This window comes from Cheilinus undulatus, linkage group 5 (assembly GCF_018320785.1).
Source record: "Cheilinus undulatus linkage group 5, ASM1832078v1, whole genome shotgun sequence".
Lineage (NCBI taxonomy): Eukaryota > Metazoa > Chordata > Actinopteri > Labriformes > Labridae > Cheilinus > Cheilinus undulatus.
In genome coordinates, this window is record NC_054869.1 from 16,158,472 (window position 1) to 16,176,448 (window position 17,977).

The window sequence follows — 17,977 nt, forward strand, 5'->3', positions numbered from 1 at the left end:
CTTTGTGCCAGCAACATTACGAGAATTGCTTTCTTTTCTCTGCAGCATCACAGATGTGGAATTTTGAGTCATTAGTGTAATCCATTATGAAGAGGTGGACAGGACACTCAGCCTGAATCAATCTGATTCTCCTACACTTTCTATTGATCCAACCGGCACGCAAGAGGAGCAAAGGGTCGGATTAAAACGCTGATAAACAAGAAGCTACAGCAGGAAAATTCAAGGACTTCTTTGTGACATTATTGTGTGGACTTTCTACAGAGTGGTTCATATTATGAAGAAGTATTTTACTTTACAATGAAGAGCACAATTTCTATTCCACCATGCTGCTCAATGTCTGAACACAGTGGAGGTGAACACCAGAGTTCAGGGTAAAGGAACAATGATTTCTGCTCTGAGTGCTTGTGTTTATAAATATGCATCCAGCATCCAGCAACACCAAAAGGTTGATTAATCAACATCAAACACAACAGAGGAACTATTTTCCTCCTTGATTAGAAAGAGCCACCCAAATGAGATCTCTGGTGTGCTTACTGCCATTAGAAATCTGTGATAAAACAGCGAATCTGCATATGAGTGACAGAGTTACTTTTATGATTTGTTCAGGTTGAGCACATGTGACTGCAAAGCTGCTGTGAATCCTGGGGGGGGGGGGTCTTGTAGATGGTTTTTGGCAGATACACTGCACAGATGTGGAAATCATTAGGGGATTCTCGCCGCTTTTATCTTGTCTGGTCAATATAAAAAAGGATTTTTCTGATATATTTTCATCTCAACATCAACATCATTGATGTGGAATTACAGAGTGGAATGGGTATGGAGTCTGCAGGTAGCAAAGGGTTAAACTACCTCTGATGCTTGTTCCCATCCTACTACACCAGGTGGTTACAAATAATATTGTTATCATGTGTCTCCTGAGAAAGCAGAGATATTTGGTCACAGAGAAGTTGATACGAGTATTTTGGGTGAAAGAAAGTTCAAAATGATGCAAAACAGTCCAAAGCAGACTTGCTCATCCTTTCATTTTTCCCTCTTGGACTCCAGACCAGAGTAAAGCCCACTAAAGCTGCTTCTTGTCAGACAAGCGCCCCCTGCTGGGACAAGGCTTAACCATAGGCATTTCAGTGCTACCTTTTTTTCAAAGACCCCTGATGATTTTCAGACATTTTCCATGTTGTAATATTCCAAGGCTATGAAAATGGAGCATTAAGAGAAAGCATGAGGAATGCAAATTAGTCCAAGCAAGGAGTGTAGTCCTGAAAAAGAGACCCAAATCCTTCTCAGTTCCTTTTAAAGACCCTCGAAAGAATGTTTACGGGGGGCAATTCATGCTGAAACTTTGAAGTATTCTTACTGGGGAGTAATGTTTCACTTTTCAGGTTTTCCCTTTAAAAAAGTTGTTTTCTATTCACACACGGACTCAGGGTTCACAGACATTCAACACTTTGTACACGAAGCACTGATGTCTTGATTAGAGCAGATTAAAAGTGATCTGTCTGCCTGCCTGATGTTGTAAAGAGATGAAGACCATGAGCACACGTCAGAGCTTAATGATTAAAGCAGCAACACATATCCTAGTCCTTGGAAAGCATTATCAATTTGCACATATACTACAGATGGTGGAGAGTGCAGTGCACAACAGCTGATTGCTGTGCTCCTCAGAGTCATCAAAGCTGGGGGATAAATAACAGGAGAGATCTAGTTTAAACGGAACATTAACTAGTTTATCACTTTGAACAGTGCAGTGTTATTACTATCTGTAGGATCTATCATTCAGAGCTGCCTGCATGCATAGGGGGAGCAGCTGTCTGTGACCGAGCCCCTTCTCTCTAACTTGTGATCGACCACAGAAACGTGATTTATCGCCATAAGTGGAAAAAAATACCAGCCAGACTCACCTTCTTCCGGGGCTGCCATTTCATCATATTTGTAAACCAAGATTGAACAGCATTAAGATATTATATGAGAAAGGAATGTAGATTCAAAGAAATCCAGGGCGCAAGTCATGCTGCCTCGCGACTTCCCACAATTTTGCAGCAGCACATCTTCTCCAAGAAGCGATGCATGGTGATGTGCGACTCTCAGCTTTGCGGCAATTTTTTTTTTAAGGGGAGACAGCGCAGTCCACACAAATCACACAGCGGTTAAATCCACAGATGAGGTCGGAGAATAAATCAAAGACACATGGTGTCGACTGACAGTGTTTGGAGGAAAGGTTCCTGTGCGTAAATCCAAAGTACGAGTCCGCTATGAACCCACTCCCTCTTCACTCGGCACGCACGGTCGGCGCCTCCAGGACCAATCCGCGCTGTGTATGAAGGAAAAATTTATGCTTAAACTTTTCCAAACGAAGACAGAAGTCTACAACGTCGGTCCAGCGCTCTTCGAAGCAAAGGGGAAGTCAAGGAGGCGAAGTGTGTGCCCAAAACGCCGATACATTCATCACACTGGTCAAATCCCGTTTTTCCATCGACAGAAACACACTTTTGGTGTTCTTGGAGAAAGAGTCAAGCAGAACCCAGCGGAGACAGCGCGACAAGCGGAGGGATTACTTTCAGGAGGAGGAGGAGGGGGTTCAACCTCCAAAAAAAAATTCCTGGAATTTTCTGTGAGGAGCTGGAAGGAAATCCTGATTCCTACAACAGCAACAAACTGGACTCCAGCTCTCAGATGACTTCCCTCCCTGCGCTCCTCCAGCTTTGCAGTTAGCAGACTTGGAGCGGAGGAGCTGGGCAGGAGGAGGCTGCAGGGTCATAGCGCCGCCGGTCTTTAGGTGCGCCTTACATTTACGCACCAAAGTGACGCTGCTGTCCAGACAGGAAGCTGGCTGGGTTTGGTGAGGTGTTCAAGGACACATTTGTGTCTCTCTGGCATCGTGCAAAAACAATGTGTTCCAGTCAAACATAGGTAGTTTATTCATTATTTAATACTGACCTTTGTGGCAGTAATGGATGGAAGAACTACACATGTAGGTCAAAAGTGAGCATTGTTTAGATGACTGGATTTTTCTCAACAAAATTTATTGGAGGATTATGCGTCACAAAGCAGTCACTAACATAAGTACACTGTTTGTTCATGATCACCACAGGCTGTTGAAAGAAATTATGAAACAATAACTGTCCATTTGCTTTAGGCAAGGCCACCCATAAGGGGGGATAAAGGGGAGAGCTTTCTTGGGCCCAGCCAAAGGGGCGGCCCATGGAGGTCAGAAAATCATGGTCTGAGCTGTGAACGCCATATTTTACATTTAAACATTTCCGAATAATAATACTCTTATCAAAGCAACAAAAATAATTGTATTTATTTATGCTGGAGAACAATATTGCCTTTTTTCAGATGTAACCTCATTTTCTTAAAACAGATTTACCTTTTTTGGTAATGTTAATGGCTAAGCCATGATGTGCACAAATGTCAGGATACCAGAGAATAAAGTCAATGAAATGAGATAGCTATATGGAAAAAATTGTAACTAATTGCAAAAGAAGGCAAAAACATGTTAAAAATGGCTTAGTGTGTCAAAATTTGACTAAGAGTGGCAAAAATAAGCTGTTAGAATGGGAATAGTGGTTAAAGAGTGGCAAAAATGTGTTAAAAGTGTCAAAAAATAGTCTTAAAGGGGCACACAACAAGGGACAAAGCAGCAGATATAGGTTAAGAAAGGAAAAAGTGGCAAAAAATGGCTGTCAAAATGGGTAAAAATGGCTGAAAGGTAGTTAAAAAGCTTCTAAGATGAGTTGAAAGTGGCATTAATGTATTTAAAGTCACAAAAAATTGGTGGTATGAATAGGGAAAAATGGGTTAAAAGTGGCAAAATGGGCAGCTAGAATTAAAGGGGGCAAAAATGTCTAAAAGTGGCGAAAATGGGTTTAAAACCCAATAACACCTTGACACACATTTCAGCTCCAAAATGAGGCAACTGTTAGCAAGAATGCCAATACCAATGTTACTGATCCAACACACATGCCTTGATATCATCAGTACGTCACAGCCAGGGAGGGCCCATTCACTTGGTTTTTCAGGGGCCCAGCCTACTCTGTGGGGGAGTCTGGCTTTAGGTTATCCACAATCACACCAACAATAAACAATGGCAGGAACAATAAGCAATGGAAGGCCTGTGCTGGTACAACTTTATACTAAAAGTACCGCATATCTTCTTAAAATCCGTTACAGGGTCACTATAGATTATTAACAAAAAAATAGTCTATCTTCAGTCTTTCAAGAAACATTAAAAAAGGGTACCAGTAGATAAAGTTAGCCTGTAAAGACCAGAGTTTCAGATTTAAAAGCACAACCTGAGGCGGAACCTCTAAGAAAGATAGTTGCACATATCAAACTCCCAGAAATGCATTCCTACATCAAGACTGAACACTTACAACAGGGATGTGTCTGATGTGGGACGAGACCTAAACTGACAATCTGAGAACACGTCACTGGGACTGCACAAAAATCCAATTCATCCGTACATACATCCAGGATTTTGCTACGGAGCATGTCTTACACCGAGAGAAAATTTTCTGGAATGTGAACTAAGAACATGGCTCAACAAATAGAATAGTAATGTACAGCCTCTCTGTGACACTTTAAGTTGTTTTTTCTGCTAATTATTGTGAGTTTTACTGCTAAATATTAAAACAGCAATGACACAGAGGGCCAAGTCACAACCTCTCTTTCTCTCCTTTACACTTGCTTCAAGCCACCTCCATAATAATCTGCATTTTTAAGTGTGCACGGTTTGTCACATCATAACATAATGACAGAACAGCCTGCCATTGGTTGGTCCTGGGGAAAAAAAAACAATATGGCAGTTAGCTTTCAACCTAGCACACATAAATAATCGAAAACTGATTTCAGAAATGGACAAAAGGGCGTTCAATACTGGATCTGGATTGGTGTGAATTTAGCCTAATCCTTATAGTCCCTGAAAAGTCATCTGTGTTCCAGGCTCACTAGAAAAGCTTCCATAAGGGCTAAAAAGGCATGGATAGCATCACTGGAACAGCACAATGGCTTCAAGAGGAAAAAAGTACACTGCTACAGTTAATTAACAGTTTTTAATAACCTGTGTCTGCTCTGAAAACTGTAGTTTGAGCAGCAAGAAGAATTGATGCCTGGTTAATAACATTAAAACATAGCATAACTAAATGAAGCAAAATATAAAGTTAAAACTGTAAGGGCCAAATCTGGCCTGTTACGCCGTTCACACATATCCCTCCCCACTCTCTCTCTCCAAAGTTCCTTACTTTATCCACTGTCCTATCAATCAATCAAACTTAAAAAAAAAAGATTACTCTGTCTATGTAGGCATCATTGCCCTGTTGGTTTGTGGCAGTGAGGGTAATAACCTCTTCATTGCTCAAAAATATAATGGACAGCTTTTTGTATCAACTACAGTGTGCTGAAGATGATGAAAAAGTAAAATAAGGCTCATCCATCTGATATCAGGTCCCTGCAACACCACACAGGCTCGTTAAACTCTAAATGTACATGTAATGAGACACCGACCAAGAGATCAAATATTTTCAAATTTAACTCTGGCATAGTTGCAGGTCTGGCTAATAGGAACTACTGCCCTTGGTTATCTCTGTATGAAAAGTCAATTAAAATATTTCATAAAAGAGCTGATTCACAAAGGATGGAGAACCTTGGGCACTGGAGACAACTTTAGCCTTGTTTATGAACACTTTTCAGCTTCCTTCCACTGAGAGCAGCTGTCACATAGAGTGTAACACTCAATATTTTACTGCACACAGCCATCAGACACAGAACACAGCCAAAAATACTTGTGTAGCATGATTTGGCCAGAGAGAGGGAATATCTGCGGCTTTAAAAAATGACTTTTTATCATTAACTTTGGAAGTTGGCTGAATAAAACTCAAAACAGCAGACATAGTTATTCTGGCAAGAAACCTCTGACCACAATCACAGCCATGGTCGCAGAATAAAAACAGTTTTAATGCAGCATAAAACCAGCACATTCATCACTGAGATACGTGACAGCGTTATTACAGTAACTACATTACTGATTATTGAGTCATGTAAAGTAAAAGCGAGGAGAACTGAAGTGATGGTCGATACTGAGGTGAAATCAGTTTAAAGTATAAGCCCGTGATTTAAATTGGTTTTAGGTAATGGACTCTATGGAGCTGTGAGCTGGTCAATAAACTGGTGTCTGTTGAGGGTCAGCAGGGTGCACAGTGCACCTAAAGGCCACTCAGATAACAAAAGATCAGAGGAGGGAGGGGGTTGAGGTGACATATGGCCTCACGGACAAACTCCTGCTGTGAGCAGAGAGTCCATGAGACATCGAGTGATCCACATGGATGAACATGAACAAAATGCTGGACTCTTCCTCTGCTATCACAGCTGGCACCCCACAGAACACATAACACAAAATGCTTCCTGTTTTCCACTGTTTTATCCTGTTATAGTTTGAATCATGTATTCTCATGTCTGCCTAAGTGTTTTATAACAGTCTTTTGTGTAATTTTAGAGTATTTTAGTCAATTTAAAGGCCCATTTAGAGACAGGTTATGCAAATATGCTTGAGCTTTAAGACTCACAGAGGCTTTAGTTTCAATATGCACCTACCTGATGTAAACTAAAGCGCTATGTTTTTTTTAACCAGAGGCATATATTCAAAGAATTTTTTTACTGCAAAATTTGTGTTTTTAGGTTAGAAAGCAAAAATAATCCTTTTCCATGAGGTAAAGTACTTCTCTTATTACATTTACTCTGGGAACAAACATAAGAATGGCATTAAATTAGGTGAGGAAATTAAATGACACTTATAACTTAAATTAAAACAAAGATTCCTTCAATATCTTTGCTTATTTTTCAAACATTCCCAGTTACTACTATAGCTGTTATATAATTATTCAATATACCTCCTAATGTCACCAGAATATAACAGAAAACTAGTGAAGTCTGTGTGCTTATCTGACTCATACATTAAGGCTCTGTTATTGAACATAAAGACACTCAGTGTTCAAGCACAGTGATCAAAGTAGGGGTGGACGGTAAACCTGTTTCAGTATTGTCACTAGCACTATGTTCTGCCTCCACAAGGATTTTTGCAGTAACCTTATTAATGCTTTAAACATATGCAATATAGGTAGTATGGTGCACATGAGTCAATAGTGATGCAACCGACACATCATGGTGGCGGGTAAACAGAAGAAGCATAGTAGAATACGTCGTTTGTGATGAACAGCAGCTGAGACGGATTCCCCCAATTATCTGTTTTCTCTTACACTTAGAAAAGTGGGTAGTAGCGCTGTACTCAAGACTTCACTATCCAAGACCAAGAGTTGCCCGAGACCAGAGTTGCTTGAGACAAGACAAGATCAAGACTTTTGGGGGTCCAGACTGAGTAAAGGCAGAGACCGAGACAAGACCAAGACCATAAAAAACAATTTAAAAAACATGACAAGGTTGAACAGTTAAAGAGCATTCTCCCTTTAATTTTTGTTTAGTCAGTCATTTCACGTTTGTAATTGTACAAGCATTTATTATGGTGGCGTAGCATAGCATAGTTTGGCATCAGGCTCTGACTTAATCACTCCTCACCGACATCTTACATGCAGAATTGAGCAGTGATGAGAGACCATCTTAAACCCCCCTGTCGGAGCCAACAGGTGGATGCTGGGGTGGAGGTGGTTTGAAGCGAGAGCGCAGTGCAAAACCATGCAAGAGGCCATTGAGCAGAAGAAGAGGCAGAAAATCTTGCAGCTTAAATAGGCCACTGAGTTTGGAGAATGGGAGTCATGTGATTTGATTAGATAGATGTCAGGTGTGAATCATTGGGCTCGACATTACTGCCTAAACTAAATCCCAAAGTATGTCACATCTACTTTTCAAAGTAACTAGTTACTTTTACAATGCAGTAACTCAGTTACTAACTCAGTTCCTTTTGGCAAGCAGTAACTAGTAACTGTAACTAGTTACTATTTTTCAGTAACTTGCCCAACACTGTTGGCAAGTCCAGAATTATTTAAAATATCTGAAAATGAGATGTTTATCTTGATTTGTCTGGTGAGTGAGGCCTAAACTAAGTGTTCAAAGGTAAATCTGACTATAAATAAGATGGACTGATGCCAGAGTTTTTGCAGGTGCAGCTATTTGTTGTTTTAGCAAGTGCTTCTTGTAAATGACTCTTATGAAGGTCTGTTGTTGTATTTATCACTTCCTGTAATTTTTGTTTATATTGTCACAGACTTTACAATTTCATGCTTTTATTTTGAAGTACTTCCTGTTTAGTACGTAGTACGTACCTAATAGACGGAAAATTGACAGATGCAGAGAAACGAAGCATGGAAGACGCTTTTCTCATGTTTTCTCATTCATTTAAGCACCTGGCTGGAGTTGAGAACAAGGTATTTTGCTTTATAATGTTTTGTGTGTTTTTTATGAATGTGTTTACTTAAGTTTTGTTTAAGTGATGTACTTTTGAATTGAACTCCTCTCGGAAAGTTTCAGTTTAGCTAGTTTGTCATGATTAGCCATCACGTACATGCTAAGGGTTGCACTCGTTAGCATTTTGTTGTTATATGGATGTGAGCAATAATACGGCTAAAGGTTTTTGTATATTTTTTGTTTATGTTTTTGTCTTTTATTGAAGAGCTGTGTTTTTTATCTGTCTCTCAGCTCTTACGATGTGTCTGAAGACTTCATTATGGAAAGGAGTTATGTTCAAATACCGTGCTAAGGCTGAACATAATTAAAAGGCTTCAGAAAACATCAGTACGCTTCATCATTGTCTGGCCGGGGTTTAGCTACAGTAAGAGCTTGCCTTCATCTATGGGACGACCTGCTGCTTCCATGATGGGTCAGGACGGGATTTCATCGCGGGGTTCCAGCGGCCACTTCCACTGTTCCGGTGCCATGTGCGGTCTGAGGGGATTCATCGAGCAGTACCTGTTTCAGCGCCTCATCGCCTGATCTTTCTTGGCAATGCAGACAGCGTTCTCATGGATTCGGTGCAACGGTCAAATACAGTTCCTCTCAATAATTGTGTTACAGAACTGTGAGTATACTACAATCATCACATAGACTGCAGGCAACATTTGAACACTTTCTGATCCCAAAGGAGTGAAAACTTACCTGCTCTACTGCTGCAAAGGAAGAAAACAGCTATCCCTAGGGACAATCAGTAATTAATAAATCCTTCTATTTTTCTTTATATTTGAACTTCATATTGCAAACAGAGTGAAAAATTTAAAAGGTTAATTTTTCTTGGACGTTTACATTTCCTCAAAGACTTGCAGTTTGATTTATATTTAGGTTGAGTAAATACCCAGGACATTTTGCAAGACAAGGATTTCCCCAAATATAGGGATTTTGATTTTGAGAGTGTTTCACATTATTTCAGTCTTTAAAGTTTGAAGTGCTTTGAGTCATTTGTTTATTGTGAATTCACTCTTATTCATGGTTGAGTGTTTATATGATATTGCATTTCTACTTATCACTTTATACTGACCCTCTGATATTTTGTGTTTATCCTGTTTATGAAAAGGGTTAATTTATCTGTTAGATAACTTTCTTCTAAACCCCCCCCCAACACATTGATATTGAGGTAAAAATGTCAGAGTCAGCTAGTGTAAAGGATTTGGAGCAGAGGGATGATACCCTGCAAGATGTTCAGGATCAAGAACAGCAAGGTGTGAGTGATGAACAATGCAAGCTTTCAAAGGGCTCTAATCCACCTCAATGTCTTAGGCGGTCTGAACGCACACGTGTTCCCACTGAAAAGATGCGTGCACTTCAACACGATGAAGCTACGAAAAAGGAGAAGCGGCTGCTTTCTCTGTACGATAAATGGAAGCTCCAAGTGCGCAATGCAAGGGATCAGCTGAAGTCATTCATGACCGAGAGTCAGCTCTGGCCTCTCATTGAAGAACTTAAAAGGGCAAAGGATGACATCATGAATACATATTTTGATATCAGAGATCTTATCACGCCCTCTGCTGAGATAAGAAGACGAGTAGACACATGTGAGTCAGTGACCAAAGAAATCATCAGCATTGCTTACAGCAGAGCTATAGATGAGGAAGATGAGTTCAACGAAGAAGAGGAAAGACATCGCCTTCGTGAACTTCTCAATCATGACCATGCAAGGTCTGTCTATGGAACTGCAGTTTCGTTGATAAGTCAAGGAAAGTCTGATCACTGCTCTGTGGCCTCATCAATGGCTGTCAAGCGTGCAGATGCAGCGGCCAACTTAGCAGTAATGGAAGCGAATTATCAGATGCTGCGAGAGGAAGAGAGACAAAAGGAATCGATACGAGAGTTGGAAGAACAGCAACGGAAGGCTTTAGATGCACAAAAACAAAAATTAGAGTTGTTGCAGGCAGAAAAGGAATTAAAGGCAGCTCAAGCAAAATTAAAGGTTTATGACAAGGAAGTTAAACGTGAAGCTGCTAACAACATTCACAGTGAATTCAGCAGGGTAGAAAACAACATGCCCCATGCTGCGGCGCCCCTGTCTCCTGTTAAAACACCTCCTCCTGCACCTAATGACTTTTCCTCTCTCGCTCAGGTCTTTCAAGATAGCTTAGCTTTGAACAGGCTTCCTACCCCTGAGCCATTTGTCTTCAATGGTGATCCCATACGGTTCTTTGAATGGAAGGCAACATTCACTTCACTCATTGACCAGCGAGCAATAACTCCAGCTGAAAAACTCTACTATTTGAAAAAATATGTTGGAGGTCCAGCACGTCAGATTCTTGATGGTACATTCTACCGTAATGACGACGACGCCTATCAAGAAGCCTGGAACAAGCTGAATCGCCGCTTTGGCCAGCCCTTCACTGTTCAGAGAGCGTTCAGGGAGAAGCTTGCCAACTGGCCCAAGATTCAAGCAAAGGATGCTGAAGGACTTAGAAACTTATCAGATTTTTTGAACGCCTGTCAAGACGCAATGTCTCACGTCAAAGGTCTTGACATACTTAACGACTGTGAGGAAAATCAGAAGCTGGTTCACAAACTACCAGATTGGGCAGCTTCCCGATGGAACAGACAGGTTACACAAAGTCTGAACGAGAAACAAGAATATCCTAGTTTCAAGGACTTTGCAACATTCATGTCTGAAGAAGCAGAGGTAGCTTGTAATCCGATTACATCCTTTCATGCTCTTCATTCCAAAGATTTCAGTGTTGAGAAGAAAACTCTCAGAGACACAAAGAGAAACAAGGCCAGTGTACTTACCACACAAATAACAAAGGTTAAGGATAATGAAAGGTCAGACCAAAGAAAAGTTAAGACTCCATGCATTCTTTGTCAAGATAGTAGACACCAGCTCTTGTTGTGCTCCAAGTTCACTGAGATGTTATTAATTGAGCGACGTAACTTTGTCAAGGACAAGAAACTCTGTTATGGATGCCTTAAACCTGGTCACAGTGTTAAGGAATGTCGCCATCGTCAGTTTTGTGACACCTGCAAGGGAAAGCATCCTACAGCTCTTCATGATGACAACTATAGAAAGGAAAGGCCATCCCAACAAACAGAAATCAACCAAGGCACTGCTGCAACCGCACTCAGCGTAGCAGGAAAAGGCTCATCCTATACCTCCATGATCCTGCCTGTGTGGGTGTCATCTAAAGGTAATCCGACTGCTGAGAAGCTTGTATATGCTCTACTCGATACCCAGAGCGACACTAGTTTCATCAGTCAAGAGGTGAGTGATAGTCTGAATGCTAACAAGTATCCTGTAAAGCTTAAGTTGACAACCATGAGTGGAAAGGATACTGTTCTCACAAGTGAAGGTGTTTCAGGGCTTCAAGTAAGAGGATACAGTTCTGCCTTTTTGATCGATCTCCCTGTAGCTTACACAAAGGACTGCATTCCTGTCAACCACGCTCATATTCCAACATGCGAGACTGCCAAACAATGGAGTCATCTCACAGAAATCGTAGAAGAGATCCAACCACTAAAGGACTGTGAGGTAGGCCTTCTCATCGGATACAACTGCTCCAGAGCCATGGCACCAAGGCAGGTGATATTAGGAGGGAATGAGGAACCTTACGCCGTACGGACAGACTTGGGATGGAGTATTGTGGGACGTTCATCACAACTTCATGAGTCACTCAATACAAGTCGGCTGTGTCACAGAACTTCTGTGAAAGAGCTCCCTCCAGTAACCCCTGCTGATGCAATTCACATTCTGGAGTCAGACTTCAGAGATGGTATCGAAGACAACAAAACTGTTTCCCAGGACGACATCACATTCCTTAACAAACTCAAGGAAGGCATACATAGAAATATCCATGGGCACTACCAGATGCCTCTGCCTTTCAAAGACAGACCAAGTTTGCCAGACAACAAAGGCTCAGCAATAATACGCCTCAATCACCTCAAAAGGAAACTGCAAAGAGATGAGAAGTATAAAGAGCAGTATGTCAAGTTTATGGAAGAGGTTATTGAGAGAGGAGATGCAGAGCGGATCGAAGATGGTGGGAGTGAAGGCGAGAGATGGTACATTCCCCATCATGGAGTTCGACACCCTAAGAAGCCGGACAAACTTCGAGTAGTGTTCGACTGCTCTGCCAGATACAAGGGAACCAGCCTAAATGACCATCTCCTCTCCGGTCCTGACATGCTGAACAATCTGTGTGGAGTCCTCATTCGCTTCAGGCATCATCCTGTTGCTCTGATGTGTGACATCGAGAAGATGTTCCATCAGTTCCACGTGAATGAAGCTGACCGTGACTATCTGCGATTTCTCTGGTGGAGTCAAGGAGACCTCAACACTCCACCCAGTGAGTTTCGGATGAAGGTTCACCTTTTCGGTGCAGCTTCTTCACCAGGATGCGCGAATTTCGGGCTGAAGCATCTAGCAAAGGAACATCATCACCTGTATCCCAAAGGCTCACAGTTTATCATGAGGGATTGTTATGTTGATGATGGGGTTACAAGTGTGGAAACTACTAAAGATGCTATCCAGCTCGCCAAGGAAGCTCGCGAACTCTGCGCCATGGGTGGTCTCAGACTCCACAAATTCATCTCAAATGACAGAGACGTCTTGGAAAGCATACCACCATCTGAAAGAGCCATTGATACAATCAGCATGGATCTCTCATTTGATGATTTGCCTCTTGAAAGAGCTCTCGGGATTCAGTGGGATGTGAAGTCTGACCATCTCCAGATTAATGTCTCCCTTAAGGACCAGCCTGCGACACGCCGTGGTATTTTGTCCACTGTGGCATCCCTGTATGATCCTCTCGGGCTAGTAGCACCTGTCCTGCTCATGGCAAAGATCCTCCTCCAGGAGATGTGCAGGCGTGGCACAGACTGGGACAGTCCCCTACCGGATGAGCTTCATCCAAAATGGGAGCAGTGGAGAACTGATCTATCTCATCTGAATAACGTTACCATCCCGCGCACTTATGCACCAGCTGGATTCGGAAAGGTCTTGAAGACGGAGCTACATCATTTCTCCGATGCAAGTTCCAAGGGCTATGGTCAATGTACGTATCTAAGACTTCAAAACAAAGATGGCAATGTTCACTGCGCCCTGATCATCGGCAAGTCACGTGTCTCACCCACAAAGGTCACAACTATTCCAAGGTTAGAACTAACGGCTGCAGTTGTCTCTGTGAAGATGAGCAGCATGCTGAAAGAGGAGCTTGGATCTTCAGTCTCTGAGGAGTTCTTTTGGACAGATTCCAAGGTAGTTTTGGGTTACATAAGGAATGAAGCACGGCGATTCCACACCTTTGTAGCCAACCGTGTTCAGAGGATTCAGCTTAGCTCAGCACCTCACCAATGGAGATATGTCCCAACCCAAGAGAACCCTGCTGACCACGCTTCTAGAGGCTTGACTGTCAGTGAGCTTCTGTCATCCACCTGGTTCACTGGACCCACATTTCTGTGGTGCAAGGAAATTGAGCTCCCAGCTGATGAGATTCCAGAGCTAACGATCGGAGATCCCGAAGTCAGAATGGCTGTCACACTGAACACTACAACTAAGGAACAAGTAAGCCTCATCGATCGCTTGTCCAGGTTCTCTTCTTGGTCATGGGCTACTCGAGCCGTGGCACGTCTTCTCCGACGCGTCAGCAACAACAAGATGAATAGCCTCACAACTGTATCAGAGAGAGAAAAGGCCGAACATTTCATAATCAAGGAACTGCAAAGGGAGGTGTATCAAGAGGAGTTGAGTTTGCTGAGTAAAAGAACTCCATTGCCATCTCACAACAAACTATACTCTCTCGATGCTTTCCTTGATGAAGACGGTATTCTCAGGGTGGGAGGGAGATTGTGCCATTCTTCTCTTCCCAACTCCATCAAGCACCCAGCAGTAATCCCCAAGAATCATCACATCACAAAGATGATTATTGCTCATTGTCACGAAAGGATGAAACATCAAGGTAAAGGTCTGACTATCAACAAAATCAGGTCGAACGGTTACTGGATTCCAGGAGTCCACAGAACAGTAGCATCGTACATTCACCAGTGTGTCATCTGTAGGCGCCTCAGAAGGCCGGCTGAAGAGCAAAGAATGGCTGATCTACCACTTGAGTGTGTGGAACCATCACCTCCTTTTACCTTTTGTGGTATGGACTGCTTCGGTCCATTTATCACTAAGCAAGGAAGGAAGGAGAACAAGCGTTATGGTCTTCTCTTCACCTGCCTGAGCTCTCGTGCCATACATATTGAGATGCTTACTGATATGTCCACAGACTCCCTCATCAATAGCCTCCGATGCTTCATTGCTCTTCGTGGAGCTGTTAGGCAAATCAAGTCGGATCAAGGAAGCAACTTTGTCGGAGCAAAAAATGAGCTCAAGGAAGCTCTGAGTGAACTTAATGCAGACCGGCTGGCTGCATTTCTTGCTGAGAAGCAGTGCGATTTCCTCATGAATGCACCCTGTTCTAGCCATGTTGGAGGGGTGTGGGAAAGACAGATCCGGACAGTGAGGAACGTTCTGAGGTCCACCCTTGCTCTCTCCCCAGGCAGGCTAAATGATGCTGCATTACGTGCATTCCTGTATGAAGCTATGGCGATCGTCAACAGCCGGCCACTCACTGTCGACAATCTCAGTGATTCCCACAGTCTAGAGCCACTTACGCCTAACCATCTTTTGACTCTGAAGTCTACCAAAGCCTTACCTCCTCCAGGCGACTTCATCAGAGAAGATATGTATGGAAAGAAAAGATGGAGACATGTTCAGTACCTGGCGGAGCAGTTTTGGAGTCGATGGCGTAAGGAATACATCAACAACATTGCTCTGAGACAACGTTGGCACAAACCGAGAAGGAATCTGAAGGTTGGAGATATTGTCATTTTGAAAGGAGAACATGTTCCCAGGAATGAATGGAGACTAGGAAAAGTCTCAGGAACCACCACAGACAAGGACGGACTTGTAAGGAAAGTCAAAGTTTGTCTTGGCGACCGGACACTTGGCAAAAGGGGAGAACGTCTTCACAAGATGTTGGAAGTTGAACGCCCAGTTCAGAAGTTGGTCTTCCTTTTGGAAGCTGACTAAATCAGCTTATTCTATGATAATGATGCACTGGCAATCTTAGGTTTATGGTTGTATTATGGTTTTTTATTTGTGTATATAAATTGCTCTAACAAGAGAAGGAAGTCATTTTAGTTTGAAATCACTCGTGCTTAATGTAAACTGTTATGTTTAATTAGTCACTCATGATTGGTGGGAGTGTAAATGACTCTTATGAAGGTCTGTTGTTGTATTTATCACTTCCTGTAATTTTTGTTTATATTGTCACAGACTTTACAATTTCATGCTTTTATTTTGAAGTACTTCCTGTTTAGTACGTAGTAATGCACTAATAGACGGAAAATTGACAGATGCAGAGAAAGCGAAGCATGGAGACGCTTTTCTCATGTTTTCTCATTCATTTAAGCACCTGGCTGGAGTTGAGAACAAGGTATTTTGCTTTATAATGTTTTGTGTGTTTTTTATGAATGTGTTTACTTAAGTTTTGTTTAAGTGATGTACTTTTGAATTGAACTCCTCTCGGAAAGTTTCAGTTTAGCTAGTTTGTCATGATTAGCCATCACGTACATGCTAAGGGTTGCACTCGTTAGCATTTTGTTGTTATATGGATGTGAGTAATAATACGGCTAAAGGTTTTTGTATATTTTTTGTTTATGTTTTTGTCTTTTATTGAAGAGCTGTGTTTTTTATCTGTCTCTCAGCTCTTACGATGTGTCTGAAGACTCGTATGGAAAGGAGTTATGTTCAAATACCGTGCTAAGGCTGAACATAATTAAAAGGCTTCAGAAAACATCAGTACGCTTCATCATTGTCTGGCCGGGGTTTAGCTACACTTCTCCTTATTATCACATTAATGTAGTCAAAGAATAGCAGATCAGTGCTGGTCTCGACTGGTCTTGTTGGAAAAACCCAAGTCCAGCCACTCCAAGACCGAGACAAGACCGAGTAAAAATGTTCTTGAGTCCAAGACAAGAGCAAGACATTCAAAATGTGGTCTTGAAACCAGTCTCAAGACCAAGACTGTTCTCGAGTACTACAACACTAGTGGGTAGACCTACATACTCCTTGGCCAAAAGGCACCGCCTCCTCTTCATATCAAAGCAGGTGTTGGATGTGATGAAAACAATCTTTTCAACAATGCATCGCGATGAGGAGGCAGAACTTAATCGATGCAACCTGTTGTGCTTGCAGAGTTCCCCCCTGCAGCTGGACCTACCGTAAAAATAACCAAATAGTAACTCTTTCAGCAGTAGTCTATTTTAAATGGTGCAGCTTTTCTTGTCTTTATGGTAGCACTCATCACACATGATGCTACTCAAACAATCAAAGCCTTTATTCAGAGCAGGCTGCGGTGTGAACATGGAAACACTCAGGGGTCTGCAGACATAAACACAGAGATCAGAAGTGAGTCAGGTAGTAGGGCAGTAGAGCTCTGCACTGACAGGACGGACATCTAGATTTGCTCTGTCCTCCTCCACCAGTCACCTGTTGTCCTGAGGAGTGTTACGGTGTTCCACACGGTTTATTTACTGCAGGGTTTACTTCTGTTTTCTTCAAGTAAACAGTTCTGACATGACAAGGGGGGGAAGCAGTTAAAAAGCGGCACAAGACCTATATCAGGACAGATATTTAACTCATTTATATACAAACTGATAAGGATAGGCCCCAAGACAGTTTCTTGGGGAATTCCTGTTTCAGTTTTGTAAAAAGCAGACTTGGTGTTATTGATCACAACACACTATTGACAACCTTTTAAATATAAGTCAAACCGCAACACCAACGTTTTGAAGAAGTTAAACGTAGCAAGTTTTGAGATTCAAATGTCATGGTTCATGTTGTCAAATGCCTTTTTTAAATCCAGGAACACTGTACCTACTCCTTCCTTTATCCAGAGACTGTTTAATGTTTTGTAATAATAATATGTAGCTGACTCTGTTGAATGATTAAGTCTGAAATCAAACTGGAGATGATGTAAATAATGATTTTTTTCTAAACAGGGTAGCAGATGTTTTCTTTGACATGACTGGAAGAAGACTAATTGGTCTGTAGTTACTCATCTCGCATTGCCAAAGTGTTTTTCCATCCATCAGGGGGTAACCTAGTTTTAATAGAGGAACTAATAAGGGGAGTGAGGGGCCGAACCAAGATGCAACTGTATGTTTTTAAAAACGGAGTGTCCAGGTTATATATACTGTATATCCTTAGAAAAGGTGGTGTTTAAGTTGTCAGAAGCTTTTAGTTACAGCCGGTCAACTTCCTTGATCTAAGGAGGTTACTTTGATGATAAACACATTTATTCCAACAATTTCTTCACATCAAGTCCCCAGTTTTTATGTTATTGTAATGTTTTATTATGAAAGAGGGATATCACAATTGAGGACCATACTGCAGGCTTGTTTAAGTGGGATAGGGTCGTCACAGTGTGCCAATCTTAGTTCTTAGTTCAAGAATATTTTAATCTATATATTAACCTTACAACTGTGATACAGATATCTAACCACCTCTGGATCATTTTTGGTT

At 41.8% G+C, this 17,977-nt stretch overlaps 1 protein-coding gene across 3 annotated transcripts in view; it reads right to left on the minus strand.

Moving 5' to 3' along the window:
• Positions 1 to 17,977, minus strand: part of LOC121509420 (tetratricopeptide repeat protein 28-like) — a 266,183-nt gene that overhangs the window by 164,583 nt on the left and 83,623 nt on the right. Inside the window, exon 1 of one of the 3 annotated variants that reach the window (XM_041786788.1) lies at positions 1,899 to 2,642. The exons of the other annotated variants lie outside the window; for them this stretch is intronic. Coding sequence (XP_041642722.1) covers positions 1,899 to 1,925 — 27 coding nt within the window. The 5' untranslated portion in view covers positions 1,926 to 2,642. Of the gene's footprint in view, positions 1 to 1,898; positions 2,643 to 17,977 lie in introns of those variants that run through there. 3 annotated transcript variants of the gene reach the window in all.